The sequence below is a fragment of the Leuresthes tenuis genome, unplaced genomic scaffold (assembly GCF_036924035.1).
Source record: "Leuresthes tenuis unplaced genomic scaffold, fLeuTen1.0.hap1 SCAF_11, whole genome shotgun sequence".
Classification (NCBI taxonomy): Eukaryota; Metazoa; Chordata; class Actinopteri; order Atheriniformes; family Atherinopsidae; genus Leuresthes; species Leuresthes tenuis.
In genome coordinates this window covers 12710838-12736037 of record NW_027325365.1, presented here as the reverse complement: position 1 = coordinate 12736037, position 25200 = coordinate 12710838, and the positions used below count along the sequence as shown (strand labels likewise).

The 25200-nt window shown below is 41.8% G+C and overlaps 3 protein-coding genes across 6 annotated transcripts; 1 reads left to right on the top strand and 2 right to left on the bottom strand.

Moving 5' to 3' along the window:
* The first annotated feature begins 379 nt into the window (after positions 1 to 379).
* On the top strand, positions 380 to 5456 carry pdzd11 (PDZ domain containing 11). Its single transcript, XM_072395508.1, has 6 exons — positions 380 to 424; positions 859 to 965; positions 1400 to 1540; positions 1624 to 1722; positions 3129 to 3189; positions 4134 to 5456. Exons 2-6 carry the CDS (start codon positions 873 to 875, stop codon positions 4166 to 4168), a joined length of 429 nt encoding a protein of 142 aa, XP_072251609.1. The 5' UTR covers positions 380 to 424; positions 859 to 872; the 3' UTR covers positions 4169 to 5456.
* Positions 5457 to 6622: 1166 nt separating this feature from the next.
* stard14 (START domain containing 14) lies at positions 6623 to 10378 on the bottom strand. Its single transcript, XM_072395485.1, has 6 exons — positions 10030 to 10378; positions 9752 to 9899; positions 9249 to 9352; positions 9006 to 9123; positions 8851 to 8903; positions 6623 to 7200 (listed from the first exon to the last, which is right to left on the bottom strand). The coding sequence occupies exons 1-6, from the start codon at positions 10201 to 10203 to the stop codon at positions 6994 to 6996; spliced, it is 804 nt and encodes a 267-aa protein (XP_072251586.1). The 5' UTR covers positions 10204 to 10378; the 3' UTR covers positions 6623 to 6993.
* Positions 10379 to 13143: 2765 nt separating this feature from the next.
* rab41 (RAB41, member RAS oncogene family) lies at positions 13144 to 23933 on the bottom strand. 4 transcript variants are annotated; one of them, XM_072395484.1, is made up of 8 exons: positions 23745 to 23933; positions 22542 to 22600; positions 20840 to 20893; positions 20435 to 20540; positions 19428 to 19539; positions 18408 to 18501; positions 16411 to 16477; positions 13144 to 15139 (listed from the first exon to the last, which is right to left on the bottom strand). In XM_072395484.1, exons 1-8 carry the CDS (start codon positions 23821 to 23823, stop codon positions 15075 to 15077), a joined length of 636 nt encoding a protein of 211 aa, XP_072251585.1. In that variant the 5' UTR covers positions 23824 to 23933; the 3' UTR covers positions 13144 to 15074. The 4 variants fall into 4 exon arrangements, with proteins under 4 accessions (XP_072251585.1, XP_072251584.1, XP_072251583.1 ...); XM_072395483.1 differs by lacking the exon at positions 20435 to 20540 and adding an exon at positions 19833 to 19938 and having other exon boundaries at positions 23745 to 23932; XM_072395482.1 differs by lacking the exon at positions 18408 to 18501 and adding an exon at positions 18900 to 18993 and having other exon boundaries at positions 23745 to 23929.
* Between the last annotated feature and the right edge of the window lie 1267 nt (positions 23934 to 25200).

The following is a 25200-nucleotide window of genomic DNA, read 5'->3' as shown; positions in this document are numbered from 1 at the left end:
TGTCAGACTTCCTAAATGTGTGCACAGTTGAGCAGTCTGTCACACTGAGGGTTTTAGCTGGCAGAGCAATTTAAAGGGAACGCAACTAAATAAATAACAAAAAATGTGCCGATATGTTGTCATTGTGTGTCTGTGCTATAATGCATTCGATCAGGTGTATCATAGATAAAACTTGATTAATGAGTTATTACCAGAGTAGTTAGACATTGTCCTCAGGTGACGTTCATGTGGGGTTTCAGCTCATGTAGGCGTTGCAACATGAGCTTTTAACATACAGAGAATTCAGGGATCTTTTGGCTGTTTCTTAATCCAGAAAATGGCAGTAACTCTCCCTGCCAGCAGGCGGCGGTGGTACGCTGTGAGATCTAAATGAAGGTTTAGCAGAACAAGAAGAAGGGCTAGGTGCTAGTTCTCAGACTGGCAGGTCAGATACAATTTTGTTGCTTTATACCAGCTGATCTGTGCCGTTCAATCAAGTTATGTCTTGAAGTCTTTTTATCCTCCAGATGACGATAATAATGAATACCCGAGTTAAAATAGATTAAGGTAGTGAAGCGAGCTAGTTTCGAAGTTAGCCACTTTAACCGTTGTAGAGAAGTTAGCATCTCGTTTGTTTTCATATTCACTGTCGCTGAGGTGTGCATTTAATCTATGTTAACTGATTTAACTCGGTGTTCTTGGCGTTTTATGGTCTTTCTGTGATGTAGAAGAATGTTTAAATGGGTGTAGCTCAGTTGATATGCGGTCATTTGGACGCAGATTGTTAAGCTACAATAGTGTGGATTCCTTATCGCACGTTGTTGTTGTCTTTGTGACAAGCGGTGCACTGACTTTAACATGTTAATGTAATTTCTGTAGGAGTTTCATCCATAATGGACCAAAAAATTCCTTATGATGATTACCAGCTCCCGGTGGTATTCCTGCCTTCTTATGAGAACCCACCTGCATGGATACCTCCCCAGGAGGTATGGCACATTTCAGTCCAGCCGTGGACGCTGCTCAAACCTGTCTTTAACCTTGATACATTGTAAAAAGGCAACTCAAGGTCAACAAAATCTTGTTTTTCCTGAGGTCTTCATCATCTTTAATGTTGGACGCGATTCTCCACCTTGACCTGTAACTACTATTCCAGTCATAATAGTGATACCAGTTTTGCTGTAGACTATTTCTCATCTGGTCAACACCAGAGAAACACACACACACACACACAAAAAAGGGGAATTAACTTTTAGGCTCAGAATATGTGAATTCTCCACTGGTACACATTTTTTTTACTAAATATACGGGGCTGAATGTGTTTCCAGTCCTCAGATATGTGATGATGAGCCTCCTAAGATTGTTTGCTCTTGTCAGATGGAATCTTATACAAACAGTCCCACAGCTCTGCTTGTATTTTTAGCGCGTTCATCACCCTGACTACAACAACGAGCTCACCCAGTTCCTGCCTCGCACCATTGTGTTGAAGAAACCTCCAGGAGCACAGCTGGGCTTCAACATTCGTGGGGGCAAGGCGTCACAGTTGGGAATCTTCATATCCAAGGTGCGTGTAGCCCCGGTGTTTTGTTTGGTTTTGTTCCTATATTTGTTGTTCTTCACTTGTGCACGTGTGCGCTGTGCCGGCAGGTGGTACCCGATTCCGACGCCCACAGAGCAGGGCTGCAGGAGGGAGACCAGGTTCTCTCTGTAAACGACGTGGATTTTCAAGACATCGAGCACTCGAGAGTAAGTCAGAGGACCTTCAAGCTGAGGTCCCAAAAGTATTTATTCAACAGTGTTGTGGGCTGCGTGAGACTGTAGTTCAAGTACAAATTCAGTCACACTACTTCGGATTTCTCAGTAGGCACAAATTTAGGTTTTCTCTTTTATTATTTCCAAAAAAAAAGGCAAAATAAATGTTTTAACCATTTAAAAAAATTTCTACATCAGCTTGTGCTTCAACACAAATGTTAAGATGCTTGTATACTCTCTCAAAAGTCTTTTTGGAGGGTTAAACCCACTGAAGGCTGGAAACACTCCACCAAAGAATGGATGGCCTGTGATTCTTTGCTCGGCGGAGATTTCTTCAGTTGTTTGATTGCTTGTGGGTCTCTGCCTGTAGTTTTGTCTCCAGCAAGTGAAAGCTGGAGAATTCAGATGAGGTAGTGATTTGCAAAATGTTCCTCTCCTCACTTTAGAAAAGCTCCTGGGTTGCTTTTCAGGGCACTTTGGGCAATTGTCCAATCCTTTGTGCTGCGTTTAGTTGAATCTGAGCAGACGGCACGTTCCCTCACACTTCAGAATTCATCTGCTGGTCATCGAGGGTCACTGTTAGCCATGTTTTAGCCCAGCAGTTACGCTGCCTCCATTTGTTTTACAGAACATCTGTGTTCTGGCATTCTTGTTCAGCTCGATATTAGTTTTAACTTTCTCAAGAAATTTGTGTCAGAGCTGCTTTTGCCTTTTAAAGATGTTTATTTTCTTCTCTTTTAATTTTTTTTACAGTGTAATCTGGCCTTTCTCGTCTTAAAACTAGCTTGAGAATGCTTTGTGTCTCATAGTGAATAATGTCCATCTGAAAGCTGGTGGATTAGTTTTGCTTTTGCAGCCCAGAGATTTGACCTGCGTCAGTTGAGATCTCCTTCGACCACATGTTGTAGATTCACGTTTCTGCTTTTAAACACAAATACCACACTTAGACTCCACACCTTATAGCTGCTTAACCTTTAAAGCGATTATAAAGGATTGGCTCACACACTACCACCCACGAAGCAGCTTTAAAGTCATTTGTCCAGTTTACACTTGAGCCCACGAGGACGGTTTCACTCTTTAGCTCGAATTTCTGAACACCTCCTCCAACTGGGACGTGAAAACCTTTTTCACTAAAGCGGATAACTGCGTAACTGTAACTTCCGTATTGTTTTGGTGAAACTAAAGTAGCAAAATATTCCCAACATTTTAAAGTATTTCCACATGGCCTGTTGTCAGACAGTTTTATATCAGCCATACTTGCAGACTTTGGTGTAAAATGAGTTGTTATGTGAAAGGATTTTATTCACACATTTAGATTTCCGTTCATATCCATAAGTGTTGCTCAGTTATTCAGCTGTGTGTTGTGGCGGTGCAAATAAGATGCTTGTCTTCCTCTTCAGGCTGTGGAGATTCTGAAGACGGCTCGAGAAATCCTGATGAGGGTTCGCTTCTTTCCTTACAGTAAGTCTCGGTTTACTAAATCGTTTCAGGAGTCTTTTGATTTTGCGTACAGGGTCGGTATTTAGAGAAGTCAATACTGCCTTGTTTTAATACAGAATTTGCTATATTGAGTCAAATTTAAGGCTCTTCTTTACTAAAACTGCCTTCTAAAGGACTGTAGCTTTATTAAAATACTTTTATCACAGATCTAAAAGCTTTGACTGTAGTTTTGTTGCTGTTCTATAGATTTCACAACAGGGTTTATTGAAGTTATGCTCTGTTTTGGTGTGAGACAGACTTTTTATTATTGTTCCTCCTATACAACACTTTGTACATTCTATCAAGATGTAGAGTTCAAAAGTTCATGTGACGGGAGAAAAATGAATAGAATATTTTCAAGAAGTTGGAGGATTGTCTTAAGATCCCAGCATTTTAAAGCACACATAAGATAACTGTCACGATGATCCCAACGCATGTCTTCATGCTAGATTATATCCCCCAGTTAAACCAAATGCTGCGTCTGCTACAGCAGCATAGCTCAGCAGTAGAAAAGTCCGCCTGCTATCCTGATCTTTAACCAACTGAAAACATCATGAAATGTAAAGTACGACAAAGAAGTCCTGAAATCTCCCATCAGCTGAGAATGGGACAACGTTTCTCTCCCAGATCTCTTCAGCTCCCAGAGCTTTACAGACTGTTGTTAACAGAAGAGAGGATGCTACACAGCGGGGAAACTGGGCCCCGTCCAAAAATTTTAACGAGACATTTTGCTGCCATCAAATTAAAAAGGAGCGTAATGTTTACTTGAAACAGCGAAATGTCTCGCTTTTAAGATTTGACGTGATTTCTCTTTTCCTTACAGCTCATTTCAGATTGTTTTTATTACCATTTCGCACAGCTTTTTTGGGGGGAGTTGGGGTTGCATCTTTCAGTGCAATAAACTGTGTTCTCGGTTCCTCTAACAGACTACCAAAGGCAAAAGGAGAGAACTGTACACTAGGTGGCAGAAGAGAGGCAAAGATATCCAACAGACTCTTCACTGGACGTCATCGCCTTCCTCCCACACTCTGGCCTTCATTCTGTCTCTGATTCAAGATGACAGATGCATGATTAAAACCCTCATTCAAAGTCTTCCCAGATAGAAACAAATGTACTCTGCTGTACACTTCTGGTTTTAGTTAGTTTTGTAGCTTCTTTGCATTTTAAAACATGTGAGCAGAGCCTTGAACATAGACATTTTACATAGTTTTGTAAAAACACTTAAAGCAAAGCATCAAAGGTCCCTGTACACTTAATAATAGGCTTTGATCTGATTAGAACTCGTGCGTTTTGCACATTTGACACTGATATTAAAGTAGATTAATATTTTACTACACACTGACACATTAAGTACAAAGACGTCGAAGTCTCATATACTGAAAGAACAAACGATAGTGCAGGACTTCTGGCCATTTTTAAAACAAAATATTACTGTTGTACATTTAACTATTTAACAAATATTTGTAATTGTGCGCAGAGTGATGACTTGTGTAAATATTCATTTCAGAGATTGCTCTCAAAGATTTAATGTTGTTGCTGGTACTTTTTGTTTTGTACGTGGTGTTTTTCCCACCATGCTTCTGTCGCTGCTTTAAACCTGTTGTTTGAGGTGCTAAACGGTGAGGAGGTGTGACGTGCAGCGTGCTGTCAAAGTGCACGGCACAAATCATAGAGTGGGGAAGGTTATTATCAGGTGTTCCATCGGTGTGCAGCAGACGGTGTGCAAAGAGTGCCTCTCCTATGAAAAGTTTGGGTAGAAAAGAACCACTCATTCAAACTATTTGCTCAGTTTGGCCTAAATTCCTGTACGATCATGCTGTTTAATCCCATTCACACCAAGCAGGTGAATGAAGATAACCACATATTGTTATAATCACATATCCAGACCACATAGATATATATAACTGGGCTGTCCTTTGGCCTTTATTATTGTCTGACTTTGGGAAACAGTCTAATTTCCCCAGAGCTGACGTGTCTTGAGCTTTTCAACCACATTAAGTTATTTGCAGAACTAGTTATTTGCAGTATTTCCTCACCCCTCGCACCTCCGAAACTGTGGGGAGCGCCTCCTCACACTTTGAAAAGCTGGTTCGGTCCTTTCAGAGTTTCCACCTTTGTCTCCTTACGCAGGAACATTTGCAAAGAAAATAAATGTTTGTTTTTTTTTACTGTTGGACGCTACGGTCCTCTGCTGATTTAAAGTACACTCGTGTATGTTTAACACCTGCTAATAAAGTGTAAGAAACAAAGCGTTCGCTGGTGTTGCATTCGGTTAGCTCTCTTTTGTCTTCACCGTTCTCGTAGACGGGACAAACGAGCTTAAAATAACTGAACCTCATTCCTAAACAGGAACCACCCTAGGCCAAAACTATCAAAATCAAGGCTTTACAAAGGAGACAAAGACATAGATAAATGTCTGTGAGGGATTGTAGCTGAAGCTCGTTTGTCATGTCCACATAATAAATGTGATGACTTCATGTCAGTGAGCGGAGCTTACGCTGTGTTCTATGGTTTGTTACAGCAGTTTGGCTGATTTATTACGTGTGGAAGTTTTCTTCCAGTGATCTGCAACATTTTTTTTATAAACCGAACATGACACTGAAAAGATAATTTAAAAACCAGTCCGTGAACTCTCGTTACCTTCCTGTATTGATGGAACCTGCACAAGAGCTGGACGTCGACTGGTTCTATCTGGTAAAAGTCGTCCGACTCGTTCCTCTGAGTTACGGTTGGTTTCTATTGAGGCCGAATGTCGCATAAGAATGCAGTCGCGGGACAGCAATTCCTAAGGCATGTTCACCTCATAGGGTTTATTTGAAAAAGTTCAAAACTGGCCGACAATCTTAAAAGTCGATATCTTCAGGAAAAAAAACAGTCAGCCTGCAGGGCTTCATTCCAGCGCCCGTTTGTCATAACTTCATCAGCTTACAATAATAAATAAATACAATGAAATCTACCTTTTATGGCCATTCCAATCACTCAAGGTCAGGTGATACTTGAATAACAAAACAGTCTTGCTATGTACATCACATGTGTTAATACAACCTACTGAGATGGTCAGTTTGAGCCCCTCCTTGTGAGCCAATTACAATCTAGCACTTCTGTAGCTTTACATTTACTTCTTCATAAACCTTCAAACAGTCCTGATTTACACATTGAAAGCAAGAGATACAGCAATGTTCATCTCTTAATATGAGTAACAAATTGACTTCTCTTATATACTGGAAACCTGTTTAGTTTTTAAAGATTAATGCTAAAAAAAAAAAAGTGTTTAACAGCGTAACTGACAATACAAACGAATGAACAAAAGTAGTGATTATTTCAAGTGTCTGTCTCAAAGAAAGTTAGTTTCAGCACCTTCCAATATTCGTTCAAAAGTAAGAGTTGAACCCGATGCAAAAATAAATTAAAATCTCTGCATCTCCTTCGACTTTTGACTAAAGATGGCCCCATGCTCGCTCCATTATGAGTGTAGCGCTTCAACGGTGTCACATTAAAACCCCACAACCTCTAACCCTGTACAAAAGCTTAGATAAAGATGGACTGAGGTGAATGGCAACTTGATCTGTGCTCATTTCTGCCCCGTTACGACAGCTGTAAACACTTCATGCTCTTGCTCATCCAAGAAGGCACCGGTGTGCCTGGGAAAATTGGGAAAATGAGAGGATTAGGTTGAAATCACAGAGAACCTGAAGTCTCAAAGTCTTTTCAGAGTCTGTAGTTTTTTTTTTTTGTTTTTTTTTTTAATATGTATACAGTCCCCTTTGGCCACCTTTTCTAAGCGGTTTAGCTGCTGTCCTCGCCGTCCTGAGCGTCCAACTTGGAGCTTTCGTCCAAGTTTTCTAGCGAGTCCGCTCTCTGTATTGACAGTTCGGTGGGGTCCATCATGGGCAGGGTGCTCTGCTCTGGGTAGAGCCAGGGCTTCTGGTTGGGAGAGTTCTGCCGTTTCCACTCCAGATAGTTCTGTCCCGCCTTGTGGACACTCTTCATTACCTGGAAAGAGAAGGGATTATCATCATCAGAGAGCGGCAGTCTGACATTGAGGATTAGAACACGCCTTCGCTATCAGTCAACAAGGCTGAAGATAAAAACGAGTGACAAAACACTGACAGATTAGACTGAATGGAAAGTAGTCATGAGCTACACTGACTGTGAGAGTTCTCTGACCCTGTATACCTGGAAGATAAACATAACAGTCTGAGTAATCTTGCCGCAGCTGCAGTGAGTCTTTCATCATCTCCGTTAGAACAGGAATTGCTGAGGCCATAAATTGTCAAAAAAAAAGTAGATAATTCCATCCCACAATTCCTTGTGGCTGCAACATTCAAAATGATGCCCAATTGTTTTCATCCAGATGCAAGAACTGGGATTTATGTAGTTAAAATGAGGAGTGAGCAGCCTGCGGCAACAATATAATGACCATTGATCAATTGTTATCATTCAACTATCAAACTATTGAAGAAAAACTCATTTCCACCCGAGCCCTGCCCACAGATGGCCATGCACGGGAATCTTTGGCATGCTGAAGAGGCAACAAAGACACATTCAAAAGCCCATAAAAATGTCAAGTGAGCAAAGTGGTGAACTGTGGTATGTCGGCCCCCGGGTGCTGCGAGGCCGTTTCAGACCTGGGAAAGTTCACAACAAGTCAATGTGCCTCAAAACGAGCCCCAGTAGCTCGAGTGTGGTCGGATTCTCGTTGCAGTGCTGTTATTTTTTCCTTATTCTTACATTCTAACCTCTTCAAACGAGGCAAAGGTAATCAGAGTCTGTTTCTTCTGACTATTCAACTACATCCTTGGTCGCTGTGGGTAACGTAGGTCAGTTTCCTTCTGCTGATATTTGATATTCTGACCCATTTAACACGTCTCGACAATCACCAAATTCGCCACTGGTTCCAACTCCAAAAGTAAAAATAGCCGGTTTTCTTAGCCCAATAGATAAATTATTAGTGGATTAGAAATGACTAAAACAACTGGCACATTAAGGGACAGAAATGTCAGAGGCAACCATACACAAATTAGAGGAAGTAGACGAGTAAACGCCCTACAAATCTACTTTTCTTAAAGATTCTGAGCGACTAAAATTATCACAGATAACCTTTATAAAGAGCACAGCAGCACGGTGGAAATAGTACCATGTTCATATATATATATATATATATATAGTCCTGTCTTTTATACCAAACGTTTGGATATTCTTTAGAGACCATTGTCCATGAGTCACTGTTTTACTAGTAAGGAAGCGCAGTGTTTAGCTCAAGGTATTAGTCACTGAATGGCAGTTTGTCAAACACACTTCAGCTAAATAGTTGCAATCTATGCGATATGAAACTTGGGGAACGAGTTTTGCCAGGAGAACCACCAACAGCTCAAGCTGAGATTTTCCTTTGTCAGCAGCAGCACTTACGTGGGCAGGCCCTTCAGATGCGTCTCTATGGACCCATTGTCCCTTAAGACACATGAAACCCCCCCCCCCCTCCCCCCTCATCTGAAGACACCTGCTGTTCACATTTTAAATTGGGACACGCTGACAGTCCTTATGCATAATTAACCTGACCACTTTCAACTCTGCTGTGTGCCGGAGCCAAACACACAGTCAATTAGCACAGTTCGTTGGCAGGAGTCGTTCAAACATACATACCCGAGGAGCGAGAACATGCGACGCTTTGTTCACCACCCACTTCGGAAGAGAGCCTAAAGAGAGAGAACACTTTTAAAAAACTTTTCCAAAAGTCTCAAGTAGGAATTCTGACTTAGAAGAAGTCAACGGAAGGAAACTGTTGGGTGCGCTCTCACCTTTGGGGTCGGCTTGTGAAAGGTAGATGAAAGTGCAGCTCTTTGGTCCTGTGGACTTGATGAAGTAGCCGGTCAGGATGGAAATGGCTCTCACAAGATGGCTGTGGGGAGGGTGTTTCTGTGATGGAGCCAACAGATGTAGAACAATTAGGAAAAAAAAAACCCTAAAAATACAGTTTAACAGCGCTGCAGAAGAGTCAGCGGTGCTGCCAATTGTTAGGAGGGGAGGGGGGGGCGGCGTACCGGGTGTTTGACCGAGAAGTTAATGATGGTGTACTCATCATCCGTCGCCTGCCACGAGCGCAGAGTCACAACATCTCTGTTCTTTATTGGCTTAGGACATAACCCTGCAGAGCAAAAAAAAAAAAAAACAACAACACACACCAATCTCCATTAGTTCCGGTTTTTTAACGGTCACAACCGTGGATTCTGGTGTTATGACAATAAATGCATCGGTGTAGGAGGAAGCCACTCAGTCTACATCCCTGAGGGCTGCATCAGCTCACAAAGGTGTCAACAGAGGCAGGCAGAGGCACAACACAAGAGCTTAGAGGCACCATAGAAGGCTTCACAGAGAAAGAAAACGGTTTAAGGGCGTGATAACAGAAAGAACAGCTCGATGATGAGGATATAATGCTGACGTTGCTGAATTAAAGGTCTTTTCTAGTGTCTGTATCAGAGTCAGGCCTATAAGCAGGGTTTCTGATGTGTCCCAAACCCGCAGAAGGTGAAGGAGTGGAACTCACATGAGTAGTAGCCCACATCAGCATTATCAGAGAGCCGGGCAATGTCAAAGCTCTCCAACATGGTGGGGTCCCATCTCTTCCTGTACTGGCCGTCGTGGATGACGTCGTACATGGTAGCAGCTGACACATCTTTGATTGTCATCTTACACTGAAACACACAAGACGCGCGCAAAGTGTTATCCAAACGGGTGGAGTACCCACAGTTAAGCATGACAACCTTCAAAAGTTGATCATTTTCAGGACAACGACGTGTTGAGTTGAAGTTGGAATGAACTTACCTTGATTTTGTGGATTTTAGGCTCATTATTCCCCTTGTTTGCTGGTTGAACCTCGACCCAAACTTGCATGTCGCTCTTGTCATATTTGTTTTGCCAGTTCTCCGTCGCCAAACACTGTCTTTTAAAGTCAGCAAAGGCCGCCTCGCCTGGTAAAATACTCGCCCGCCGTGACATGTCTGACTTCTGTCCAGCAGGTGTTTTTTTCTTTTCTTTTTTTTTTTTTTTAGGGGCAACCTCCGCGTCGGTGAGATTTAAGGCTTCTGTGGATGTGCGCCACCGGAGAGAGGAATATAAGCGCGGAGATCACCAATCAAGTTGAGCAGGATTTTCTTTTTGCGTTGAATTCCTGAGCCATTCCTTCAAACAAACGCCTCTCCCGCTGACGTATCAGCCCTTCCGGCATCCAGGTGTGTTTGTAAGGGGGAAAAAAAAAAAAGTAGGCCCCGCCCTGTTACAAGGGACCAAAATGGTCAAGTCCCTGCAAGTGCTGTTTCACCTCCACTGGTCGTGACTGAAACCAGGGGCTGAGAAAAAAGAAAAAAAAAAGTAGTAGGATGAAGACTGTGGGAGACTCAGGGGAGTGGGTGGGTGAGAATTGCTCTGTGATGATGCATCTGAAACATCACAGCCACACAGTGTCATTTATAATAGTAGTAAATCTGAATTTATTCTCGCACACCTGACCTATAGTCTCACATGGACTCTCCAAAAAGGCGTCTGTAATAATGGTAAATGCCGCAGTTACTTGGGTATCTATCGATGCATAACAAAATGCAATACAAGCGAAGATAACCCAGAGGCAGGTACAGACAAAAATAAATATTTGATACCCATCAGAATGTTGAGTTTCTCCCAAGCATCTCTGTTGCATCAGCCATAACATTAAAACCCAGTCCGAGTGAGTGAAACTGCACATTGTTTCAGTGTAATACTCTGCTGGGAAAACCTGCGTCCCCGGCATTTACATGGATGTTACTTTGACACCAGCCACCTACCAACACATTTCTGTAGACGAGTCAGCCTCTGGATCACCTGCCAACATCATCACTACCCGAAAGCAGCAGCAGCAGCAATTCATCGAAGCTATTGCTTAACCCTCTTTGTCTCAGTGATCGACATCAAACTGGAGAAACAGCCAGAGATGACTGTAACCTGCAGCTGTAACCACCAGCACCACCGTTAACCACCACCACCACCACCAATACCGGCAGCAGCAGCAGCAGCAGCACCACCACCACCACTACTACTACCAGCAGCAATAGCAGCATTACCCACCACCACCAGCAGCAGCTGCAGGACCATTAACCAGAAGCAGCAGCATCAATCACCACCACCAGCAGCATTAACCAGAAGCAGCAGCATCAACCACCACCAGAAGCAGCATTAACCAGAAGCAGCAGCATCAACCACCACCACCAGCAGCAGCAGCAGCATCAACCACCACCAGCAGCATTAACCAGAAGTAGCAGCATCAACCACCACCACCAGCAGCAGCAGCAGCATCAATCACCACCACCAGCAGCATTAACCAGAAGCAGCAGCATCAACCACCACCAGCAGCAGCATTAACCAGAAGTAGCAGCATCAACCACCACCACCACCACCAGCAGCAGCAGCAGCATTAACCAGAAGCAGCAGCATCAACCACCACCAGCAGCAGCATTAACCAGAAGCAGCAGCATCAACCACCACCACCAGCAGCAGCAGCAGCATTAACCAGAAGCAGCAGCATTAACCACCACCAGCAGCAGCAGCAGCAGCAGCAGCAGCACCATTAACGGCTGTAGGTTTCTGAAATGCAGGGCACATCCTTCACTGAACCAAAGACTCTGCATAAATGTATTCAGTCTTCATTTTGTTCAGTTTTTTCGATGCTTTTTAAGAGAAGTCTGAAGACCACCAGGACACTCACTGAAGCAAAGGATCAGAAGTCTTGATGTCTTACATGACCAAGGCTGACTATGACAAGGGAGCCTTTGTCAGAGAAAAAGTCCATTATCTTTTTTCTTTTTTAACCTTTAAGTCTGTTGAGATTTTGAGTGGAGCATTCAGAGCAGACGGGATAGGAACAGATTGTTTTTTTTATTGCTAAATGATTGTTGTGCATTACTGCAGTTATCATTATCAAATCACTTTTTTTCTGATTATTGCCGACGGCTCTTGAAAGTTCTAGATTAGGTTACTTCTCTGCATTTACCTGTAGGTTGACTCATTATCACTGTATGTCTATGAAGTTTGTTATTTTCAAGACTCTGTTTTGGTAAGTTAACTTTCACGTTGTGTGTGTGTGTCACCAAGTTATGTCTACAAAAGCCAGTTGGACCAGACTCTCAAACTCTCAAAGGGAGTGGGGAAGGCCTTGAGAGGCAGACAGCAGCGGGACAAATCACTTCAGCCTATTTTATAGAACGGGGATCTTGTTGATCTGCTTTTCTTAGGAAAGCTTATCTGTCCACGTTGAGGGCTTACAAGTGCTGCTTTAATGGGCAGCCGAACATTCTTAGCCCCCCCCCCCCCTAACGCTGTCCGACCAACATGACCTCACAATGATTAACTATTTACCGAGCTTTCAAACTGAAATTGGTCCACTTTCCTTTAAAACCACAAACCAAGTCTTGAAGTGATGCCACAAATTGAGGGGAGGACAGATTATCCTTGATGTCAAAGGGCCTCCTCACTCCAAACGTCTCCAAATTCACGATTGTCCTTTTACAGAGCTGTCGGTTTCTGTACGCCAAACACTTCAAACAGGAATCTCTGTAACTTGAATGTAGCAAATAACTTAGTTTCCAGTCACACTCTCTTTGCACATGTAATAGGCAGCAACAGGAGTTTCTGAAATGCCATCTCATGTTCGTATATTTTGCCGCACCTTTCTGCTGTATCGTTTCATGTCAGCGATGTATTGCCCAACGTGTAGTTTCAGTCTACTTTGATGACGTGTGTCACACACCTACAAGAGACAGGTTTTTCACCTTCAGCTCAGATGCTATTAACTGGACTGATTAACAGGATTCAGAGAGGAAAGAATGAATGAATGAACCATATGACTCCATCCCAGCTAATGGAGATCTTTCACCAGCAGTGCTTCTGAAAGAAAGGGATTACAACCTGTTGCGTTTTGGTGAAATATCTTTATTTTATTCCATGTGACAGGCCTACACTTGTGTTTCGTTGACTCTCCTTTTTATACATAAGATAATAATAGTACATTATCCACACAAACGCTGCTAAACACGAGTAGACGTCATATTTCAAATAGACAGACACAATTCAGAAGAGCACAAAGCTGAGTATTTTAGTCAGTGACAAATAAGAGAAGAGCTGCTCATGATAAAATGTTTGTTCGTGATGTCATTAAATACTTAAACCTTCAAATCCTCCTGAAAAGGCCAACATTTCAAAACAAGCAACAGCAAATGACCGGTGTTATTTGTTGTGCTATGGCTAGTTATTGGATTGTGTTGCACTATGTGTGTGTGTGTATTTGTCTGGAGATGCTGCAGCCTTTACCCGTCACTGTAAACCAAGCTACCGACTACACAAGAGAAAACATCACCAGGCATAAATGTCACCTTTATGTGGAGCCTTAGCGGACACGCAAACAATAAATAAAATAAACTTTCAACATGCGCGTCAGCGTCTGTACTTTTGGTTAAGCGTACAATGTCATCTGTATGTCCAAGAATTAAAAATAAATAAATGCATAAAACCAACAGTCCTACACAGGAAATAGCGATACAGCAAAAGATACTGCAACTAACTTCTCTGCACTTTTTTTTTTTTTCCTTTTTCCTTATTTAGGGTGTTAGTAAGCACTAGCTGCATCTGAGGACGTTAATCTACCAGCTCTACAAAACATCGAGTGAAGCCATGAACCAGTCAGCAGGCTTCTTTGATATTTTACAATATTTGTGGCTTGATTCAGTGCACAACATGGTGAACAAACAAGCAAGGCATCTGTGTTCTTATCCATATAAATCCTGCATGGTGAGCATGCTGCATGTTCTCGCGATAGTGTAATCGACACAAACACAAACTATCAATGAGACGGTGGTCTCCACCGGGGTGGAAAAAAAAACAACTAAACACTGGCTTTTTATTTTCTTTTCTCCTCATCCAATAACCTAAAACTCCCCCTCAGCTGTGTTAGTATGCGTGCAGCTAATTTAACAACATCGAAAAGACAGTTGCTGTAATCTTAATGCAGACAATGTTTAAGGTTAGTAGCCAGTCTAATGAATTTGTGATGCTTTCCCTTTGATGGATGGACATCTATTCCCTTGTTATTTTGCTCCTAATATGGATCGACATTCTGTTAATTTGGCGTGCTAACACAATGTCGCATTTGGCAGCTTAAACCCACAGATGCGTATAAACTGGCACAGAAAGAATGATTCCACCGATCGTCTTCAACTTAAAGGGTTGACTCGACTTAAGATGTTGTAATATCATGGTTTGAAATGATGCAAACTCACTGGTATAAGATCCTGTCTCTGCTTCCTCAAAATGAGACGAGAACTACTGAGCTGTCAGAGATGCAACAGGTTCGGGCGAATTCTCCATTTGAAATAAAAATACAGTACAACGGGCAGAGAATTAAACCGTGCCGTCATTTGACGTGATCCCAAGCAGGTTAACTTTACAACGACGAGAGTAACAGCACTAAGATTCTGAACTGTGCAATAACTCAAGAGCGGTTAGCGATGTCAGTCTGCAATCCTATATAATGCCATGCAACTGGAAGAAAATCTGAACATATCTAACCTTGTTTTAAATGTTTGCTTCTGAAATAGGTTTTTTTTTTTTCTCCCCCCCGCAGGATAATCTGATTCAATACATGTAATGCACATCCACACGGTTACTTTGAAAAGTCACTGAGTTGAAAAGGAGGGAGAAGAAGAAGAAGAAGAAAAAAATAAAAATAATAATAAAAATAAAAAAGGTCCTCGTTCCCGGCGGCGGAGTGCAGCGGGCGGAGAGTGACCGCTGAGAGACAAGCTGTTGGTGGGAGAGGAGACAAGCTGGGTGGGGGCCGAGGAGCACTAGCATGAGCAGCTGCTCTCGGTTACAGTCATCTCTGGCTGTTTCTCCAGTTTGATGTCGATCACTGAGAAAGAGAGGGTTAAAGCAATATCTTCGATGAATTGTGAGTTTTCACAAGAGAGCTTTCATTCTTACTTTCCCGGTGCACTTAATGTGCTTTCGGACCACAGTTCTTGCTCATATATCATGTTTCTGGAGTACGTATCACCCCCCCGCACCCCTTTTTTGTGTTAGCGCTGCAGGAACTGAGGACCATTGACACTTTTTTTTTTTTGCAACCATCATCATAGATAACTGTCTAAACACAAGCATTGTTAAAAAGAAATAAATAAATAAATAAAAAAGCAATGAAATGCCCTTCCCTAATTTAGCTTGATCCAAAGATCTCATAAACACTCACCGAATAAACCATAAACCAAAGTTAAATATTGCTCTTTATGTTCAGAATACACACACACTTTCAAAACAGGTCTGTCCAGAGATATTTATTAATGTAACTCATGATAAGTGACTGAATGGGCTTTTTTTTTGTCTACCTTTGTAGTCATTTTTAGTGTCTTTGTGTATCCTTAAGAAATAAAATAATCCTCAAAAAGACTCATTTATCAATGAACTGCCACTTTAATGACAAAGTGTGTCAAAGCGGTCGTTTTTTTTTCTGTCATGCAACTGTTTATTTCTCTTTTTGTCCCTTTATAATGCACTTATGCATCTCTGTGGCCGTTCAGAGTTCTTTGTTTCAATTCATGTTTCACTGAGTTTGTCTTTATGGTCGTTCAGTCTTCACTTGTGGTCGTTTTTGTGCATCTTTGTGGTTGCGTAGTCTTTTGATTGTTGCTTTCTGGTAATATTACGTATGTTTGGGCTTGTTTTGAGACACACAATGACGTGTCTCTTGGTGGTCGCTTAAGACCGTTCGTGGTTGTTTTGTGTCTCTTTGGGAAACCCAGAAATATTCCAGCAAAGCTAATTTATCTAACTCTCTTAGATGTCTCTTTAACATTTAGCCTATCCTATTTAATATTTCCTTTGATAAGTAATTAAATCACTAATATATTATTTCTTCACTTCTATTCAAACTCATATGAACTCATTAACCAATCACATGTCTTCTATTGTGTCACCGCAGAGCTTCTATTGAAAGTTAAATGAAAATGAACATATTTCCTTATGAGTGGTTTATCTTCAGGCCATCTGTGGAACCGTCTGCTCTGGAAAGCACCATAAGTAACCCTCATTACCATTTTTTCTATATATTAGAAGCATTAAAGCATTGGCAACAACAACAACTTGACATAAAAAGAATTTCTGCTGAAAGTAACTCGAAAAGGATACTATCCTCTTTGCTTTTCTCTGGTGTGCTGTCCATCCCAGGCAATGCAGCAGCAACACGCCGGAACAGCTACGGAACAAAGCAAGAAGATTTAGATAGCTCAGTAGAAATTGGTCTTACTACAGTGGGATGTAAAAACGATGTGACATCAAGCAGGCGTGTTTGATATGCCTCAGGTTACTATGAATGAAATGTTATTAGATCAATACCAAAACAGTATTCGCATTTCCTGGAAATTCAACTAATAAACTGCCACTGTAATCCTCCAACACCGAGGTAATGTTGTCTTGCCAACTGATTCATGGTAACTCCAACAATGCAATGAAACAAAGAAACCTATGAACAATAGACGATGTGTTTTCTCTAACAGTATATCATCATATCACCCATCTCTAAAGCTGATCGCCAGTTCTCCTCAGCGCCACTCGTCCCGGCCCACTGGTCTGTTTTAGACGTTTCCCTGATCCAACACATCAGACTCGGCTTGTCCGCAGGTTCTGCTCGAGCCTGCCAACAAGCCTTCATTTTCAGCCGCGTTTGGTGAAGTAGGGAAACATCTCAAACATGCAGGGCACTGGCAGAGGGCTGGGGCTGAGGAACAGTGATCTACAAGGTGTTTAATCCAAAAGTATACACTAGTAAAGCTTGTAAATTCTTTCTTCCAACACTAGTGGAAAATCTGCAACTAACTCCATTAATCTTCAGACATCCACAAGTCCAAAATTTCTTTTGGCTGCTACTTCTTCAACACAACAAAAACCGTATGGCCTTAAGAGCACACTTTTCATTCATCTTCAACGGGGCCTTATTTTCTTTAGATAACAAGCCATGTATTAAGACTTCCTCACCATGTCCCGTACAGCAGATTTTCTAATATATATCAAAAACTCCCAACATCTCAGAGGTTAGACTGGCCCGGACAAGCCTGATGTTACGCTGGAATATCACTCCTGGTCTGAAAGGTAAATGTACACATCTGTTGCATCTGGTAATGAATCCAAAGATTGTTCTTTACACAAGGGACGAGGCTGAAAAATCAATAGCGTTGCTGCTGTAATCGTCCGGCAGGATCGACAGGCAGCACTGCATCAAACAGAAAGACTTCTGTTGTAGAAATCACTTAATGGGCTCAGTAAGCCTTCTGAAAGCCACCCCGGTGAATACAGTTTGTTGGAAATCATGGATGCAGCGTTTCCCCGGCTAAAGGAAAGAGGGACCGTCTGGTTTGTTACAAACTCTAAATCCAAACACCACTAACTTCCACATCTGTAAAGGCACAACTGATGCTAAATCCTATTTACTGCATACACAGGTCTTGGAACAACATATGCTAGCATCCAGAAAGCCTTTTCCTTTAAATTTTTTAGGAAGGGCCTTCCTTACTTCAGCACCACACTAATAACAGAATGGCTCTATAATAACGGTCTGCATGCTAAAGCGACCTGCCTGCAGTCCAGACCTGTGACCCACTAAAACATGTGGCTTGTTATGAGATGAAGAATATACCTAAAGCATCTGAAAACGTGCGTAAAAAACAGAATGGGAAAAGCTTTTCCTTTCAAAACACACACTGAGTGTTGTCAGAAGAAATAGTGAAAAAGAATTATCTCCATCTCAAGTTTGGACACATTATCTGGGTACCATTTCAAATTGCACACTGGGTTTATGCGAGTAGCCAATCATTGCATTCGGTTTGCATTTCACATGTACACAGCCTTCCAACGTATTCGGTGATGGGGATTATAGTCGCAGAACTATTTTTAAAGCTGGTTATGTTCTGGTGAATCATACAAAATGCTGAAAGAAATGCCGTGGCAGTAAACCCGTGCAGAGCAAGTGAAAACCACAGCGTAACATCTACAAGCAAAGCCTGCGGGGGTGAAAACACGACTGAAACACACGAGAAAGGCAAGTCATGGTGAGCCATGAAAGGGAAAAGGGAAGTGTAAGTTCTGAAGGAAGGACTAGCTCAACTGCCCTTAGAAAACAGAATCGCTACCTGTTTGACATTGTAGCCAGTCTTTGCGCTGGTTTCAATGAACATGACATTGAGTTCCTTAGCTCTCTGCTCGCCCTCCTCCGTGGTGATCTGTCTGCTCCGGTAAAAGCGGAGGGTGGGGAGAAGGACGAAGAGACAGATACGGAAAGAAACGTCGCAGAGCGGAGAAGCCAAAAGGAGAGGGAGGAAACGGAGAGAGAAAAACAAAGAGAGCTCAACACAGAATCTTACTTTGGTGAAAAAGAGAGGTTAGTTTGTAACTCAGACAAACAGGAAGTGGACAAAGGGAGAGAAGCAGCTGTGCTGAGTGAAGACGAAGGAGCAGGCAATCGACTCCTTAGTCACACTGTAATCCATAAACTGAGTGAACACACGAAGGTTTCGACATCCAAGACGTCACAGATGGGCCTGCTTGACCCTATTGGACAATAAAACCTGTGCTGGACGCAGGACAAGTTGTCAGAATTACACCCGCTGCTGCTTATCACCAACCTGTTTGACGTTATAGCCAGCCTTGGCACTGGTCTCTATGTACATCACATTGAGCTCACGAGCTTTCCTCTCTGCCGCCTCAACAGAAACTTGCCTGCCATGGTCCCGGGAGAGGAAAGGGGGGAGGAGGAGTGAGTGGGGTGGATAGAAGGAAACACAAAAATAAATTCAAAATGACATGGAGACAACATACCAGGCAGGGGAACAAAAAAAAAAGTAAGGCAAAGAAAATGTGTTGAAATTATAAGAAATAAAGGTACTTAAATCAACTATAAAAAGGCTGGAGTATGCAACATATCAAGGAATGATAAAAAACAAAAAAACAAAAACAAAGTTGGGTGAGATGCTCTGAAGGGAAGAACAGTGGGATTCCAGGCTTTGGCAGAGTTTATATACACCGAAATAGTTCATGCTACCCAATTTCTTATTTGTAGAAGAATCAGGCAATTACAATGCATTTATCAGTCTTTGTCAACAGAAAGAGAATCCTCATCACAGGTCACCCGCACTTATCACGCAACCATGTACCTTTTATCTGCCAAGTCTGTTTTGTTCCCAACAAGCATGATAATGACATCACTTCCCCTCTCTGTTCTTACGTCATCGATCCATTTTGAGGTTTGCTGGAATGAATTGAGATCTGCAAATGAAAAAAAAAAAACCCACACCACAAATTTATTGTGCACATTGGCCGCCGTAGCCTCAAAAGGCATCAAACATGTGTTATGTTAGCTTCAGTAAAAGTATGCACAGGCTGGTATTACACTGGTAGAGCATCTCATTTAAGCTCGGGAGTTACGTGAAAGTAAGAAGAAGCATCCAGAAGAGAAGTATTAAAAAGGAAAATTTCCTTTTCTAAGAGTAATCAGCAGAAATTAAGACAGTTTCTTTTAGAAATTCCTATTAGAATATTAGAGTACAGCCGTGACTCACTGGTGATGTCATAAACAACCACAGCAATGGTAGAGTCACGGATGTAGCTTGGAATTAGGCTACGAAAACGCTCCTGTCCAGCAGTATCCCAAAGCTGGAGCCGGACCTAAGGGTTGGAATGTAGGAGAAGAGAAGGACAAAAATGGAAGAGATAAAGAGCAGCAAGGAGAGAACAGCAAAGTGAAGAACAGGACAAACATAGAAGATCTGCAAGCCAAGCAGCAAAGGTGAATATGGACTTTAATGGAGGAACGGGAGAATCATTCGAATGCAGAAAGCTTAAAGATGACAAGTGTTATGCATACAAGACATGTGAAAGGAGACCCTGCTGGATTATTGTTTAGACAGTTTGAGAATCTCAGCCCATGAAGTGACATTGATAGACATTCATTCAGTCTATCAGCCTCAAATGTGACAGCATTTAGAAAAGCGCAGACCCCTTGTGGATACTGCTGGAGCAATGCTTCGTAATCACCACAGCAGATGCAAACAGTCTTATCATGCTGTCTAACAGGGTTTGTCACACTGGTAAACGGTGGGTTTTTTGCCCTTCCACATAATAAGCGAAGGACAAGGAGGAGAGGCAAGGCCATGATACCTACTGGCTATGTCATAAACCACCACAGCGGCGGCTGAGTCGCGGATGTAACTGGGGATGAGGCTGCGGAAACGCTCCTGTCCGGCTGTATCCCAGAGCTGCAGCCGAATCTGTGGCCAGCCATGATACAAATGTGGGAAAAGGGGGTGAACGGGGGGGGAGGGGCATTTCGTGATCCAGCCAGGGGATGGAAGGAAAGCAAAGTTTTGAAAAAAATAATGATGGGAACTAAAAACACGATCATATGTTGATCATATGAAAAATATCTTGGACAATGTAACAACACAATATGAAATGGTGAGAGGGAAATAAGTGGTGGCAACTACACAGAGAGCAGATACATGCTTTTCTAGCAGTTTTACAACTTCAATGGGAATGATGTGAACACAACAAAGTGCACAGGGCTTACCGTGCGGTCTTCTAGGTACATGGTTTTTGACAAAAAGTCAATGCCAATTGTTGCCTGTTAAGACAAACATTGTAAAGTTAGGGATTCTGATCAGCATGTAGTTTTTCCATATATACTGCACACCATTCGGGAAAAGCATTAGACCACCTCATGTAATAAACACGACATCACAGGAAAGTCATAGATAGAAGTCAAAACTGTGTGATTACATGTGGAAAAGCATCCCACGTCTTAGCAACACAAATAACGTCTTATTGTGCTTTTGAAACATTTTCTAACACCACCAGAATCCGTGATACTGTAACGATCATACACAGAAGGACATTAATAACCAGATTTATCATGTTTCATGTAAATGTCATATAATCACTATGATCTGAAGCAGGACAAGAGACTCAAAACTGTGCTTCTAATGTGTATGTAAAGTCTAAATAATACTGCTATGTTTAACAATTCACCAGGATAAAAAAAATTCAAACTAAAGGAAAATCAGATTTGCTGCTCGATTTGGATGTGACCAGATCAAATTAGAGTTTCCAAACATGATCAGCGGACTGGCATCATTTGCTGCTGGTAACAACAAAGGTACAAGCAAAAGCAGCGCTGCTTTTGTGCAAGTTCCCCCCCCAAGCTTTGCCTGATCAAAGGGGGACGGACCGATTGTACTCAAAGCTGGTATTTGACGTCATTGTGTGTCCCATAATAATGGGAAACAAGTTAAACAATGTGTGATTCTTGTCATCCCATATGAAAGGATGATCAATGTAAAAGAAATACGGTGAGATCTTTGATCGTGGCTGAAAACGGCAGCCCTGCAATGGACAGCGAGTGAAGTCAAAAGACAACCGTTGTCTTTCGAGGTCTTCCTACCAAAGAAATACAGGATGGTCATACTGCTGTGTGTCTGCTGCTATGACTTGCGTCTTCAAATCAATCCGCAGTAACAAAGCAGGAAGTGACGTGTTGATCAAAGCGATGCTGGTGCCGTTGGGTAAAAAAACTAAGTTGAACAGTGGAGATGGAAGCCAAATGAACAAAAACGCAACCTGTGGTGTTCAAACTAAGAAGCAAAGCCGACTGAGATGTGGCAGCAGAAGTCTTTTCTGTAGAGCATGCCGTCCAGCTCATACTACGACAGCTCAAAGAAAGACGCACCGAGGGGTGAAATAGTGTTGGAATTACAACTTGTAGGTGAGCAGCAAACCAGACAACATATCAATGTAGACAACAGTAAAAAGGGTGATTATTTTTCAGTCTGTAAACTCAGACAACAAACTTTAGGATAAGGTGCTCTTCAATCGCAGCCTCATAGGATTCAGCAGACATTGGGTTTTGAGCTAAGTTTATTAGATGCCCGTCGCACAGTGTGGCTCGCAGTGCACCTTTAAGATGGCTAAAAATCACACATTGTGTAGCTGCCCTAGGACACATCTGTAGAGAATTGATGAGAAAAACAAACCCAAACACTCCCAGATGTAGCTCGAATCAAATTAGCAAAAACTGGATGAACTTTTTGCCATCCAAACTCTCTAAAATCTATTTGGATACGATTCTAATACCAAGCATGAAACTAGAGGATTATGAAACAGCTGTAATTAATTACGATTACTGATTAAATCTGTGTGAATGAGCTCAATGTGTCTGATTCAGATGACAAAGTGTATTCCAGCAGTCTAACTCATCGTAGTAATTCACTTTTTACCTGGTAAGTGTTGTCGAAACTGTCATACATAAACCTGGTGATGAGTGAGGTCTTCCCAACTGCGCAGACAAACACAGTAGTTTAGTTGAAGTAAGAACACCACATTTAATCCAGACAATCAAAGACCATAGCTAATGAGCAAATACAATAACAGACTATAAAAATCCAAATCTTAAATTAAAAGAAGATAAATAAATGTAAAAAAAAGCAGAAAAAACAAGATTCAGTGACATCACATGGTGAGTAACCTGCTATTATCACTGATGCAGGATGGACTGCTGAACCCACACGCTGAGCTGGCAATAAGGGTGGAGCCTCAAAATTTTGGAAATTCTAAACGATAAGACTTCTGACATTTGGTCCATGATGCAAAACTGCAACTAACACACCGAATAAAACAAATATAAAACACAGTCGGGTTTGACGGTGTCAGCCTCTGAGGCTGAAGATACTGAGTGAGGAAAAAGGCCGACTGCTCCGGACTCAGTGGCCGACGTGGCTCTGCAAGATGCTGCCAGCTAATAGTTAGCTACATGCTACAATGACAAATGAAGATAGTATCACTTAAATTCATTAACGCATGTGGGGCCTCCCTATTAGAAATAAATCATGGTTTGTTAGACTAATGGCAACCACATTCAGGTCTCATGTGACCAGTGGACGTCAACATATGCTGCTATGTTTCTGGCTCAAGTGGTTGACTGCGAGGTGGGAGATACGTTTAGCTAGGATTACGCTAGTGGGATGCTGCTGATGCATCATCAACTTGGAGCCTGAATAACGTCGTTCACTGCTTTAGGTTGACAGAAAAAAACTAGCTGACAAAACAAATCAATGTAAGAGCAATTTTCAAGAAATAATTCGTATGAAAAGCAGGGTGTTCTAACTAGTTTAGTAAGCTACAGTCAGCTAACGGTAGCTATCCGATGACATCATCACTGGAGTAAAAAAAATGGGTAGGTCCGTGGTCTTTTTTTTTATCCTTCTTTATCTAATACACTATTTATAAACCTAAGAAAATATTAAAGTTTTGTCTTATATCACTGCTAGTCATCACAGTCCACTTAATAGTCATAACTGCATCCTGCTGGCCAGTAGTGAGCTAACGCGAGAAGCTAGTTCGCTAATCTTGACACTTCTTTTAACATTTCCATACATCCGAGTACGCCAACGTTTGTTTGAACAAGATCATGCTCAGCTTACCACTCTGTTCACCCAGAAATACGAGCTTGAACTTCCGTAGAGGATTGCCAAACTCTCCGCCGCCGGTCGTGGTTGACATTTTTGTTAAAAATATCTAGCTAAACTAGCTGACTTGGCTAATATTGTGACGTCTAGACCGGAGAGGACCAAGCCGACTATCTTTACTGTGCACTAGCCAGAGCTTTTGTTTTCTTAAACGGACTATAGTGAAATAGCGCAACCAAGAGGCAGTCGTCGAAAAACAACAAAAAAATGGGGAAGTTAATAAGGGGTCGTTTTACCGTATTTCCATTCGGACTTAATGCTATTTTTTCCAGCTCAGAAAAGGTACAGTTTCACATATTTTGTTTGCAGGAAGAGTGATAATCGAATAAAAGAGCTTTCAAGTGAAGTTTTTCTTTAATCTGAGCGGACCTCGTTTGTTTGGGAGATGAGTAAGAACAAAAAGTTAACCATGATATGTATAGTGGGACAACAATGAAAAACACACAGCTCAAGTCCCTAAATCTGTCTCATATGTGATTGCTGATATATAGTAGTGTGCAAAAGCATTTCATATTTCTTTCCATATTTTCAGGGAACCAAGAAATAGACTGTTTCAACATAAGCAAAAAAAAAAACAACAGATGTGTACAATTCTAAGTTATAGCTCTAATTTCTATATTCTTAAAAACTGTAATTTCTTTAAGTAGTCTTGAAGAATAATCCTCCAGGCTTCTTGAGGGACATTTCAATGTTTGTCTGTCGGTTAAGATGATCCCACATTGTTTCAGTAATGATGAGCTTATGCTCTGGTTAGGATTCATCACTCCATAAGACTAGCTGCTACTGCTTTTCAGTCCACCTCTTGTGTCATTTACAATACCTCGGCCTTGTTTCCCTGTTTCTCTTTAAGAGTGGCTTCTTGACAGCCACCCTTCCAACGAAGACCACTGTTTCTGGATCAGCTGAAGGGCCAGATGCATCTCTAAGGTCCCGTGTCAGATCTTTTCTGGACACTTCCATATTTTTTCTTCTACTGTAGATAGTCTTTTTTGGCCTGCCACTCCTTCTTACAGTTTCTTCAAAGGACAGTAACAGTGTAGCACCACATTTTTTTGGCTAATAACTTTTGGAATCCCACTGTTGTTGCAAAAATGCTGTTTAATGTCTGTCAAACCGTGTTATCTTTGGCAATTCCATAGATGGGGAGAAAGACAAAGGAGCAACTTGTGTGTCTTTGCGAAAGGCTACTTGTTACAGAGTGCATAAAGACACAATTAAAACAGCACCGGTTCATCCTGGTTCAACACTTGAATAAAACAAGGAAGTCCGGCTTTAATGGAATTAACAACGTTTTCATATATTTTGTAATTTAGCTTAATTTTTTTTAAGAATTAATTTCGTAGTTTGATGATATTACGTTCTCATTGTTGTGCGCAAACTAAGACTGTCAGACAAAGATCCCGAGCAAATG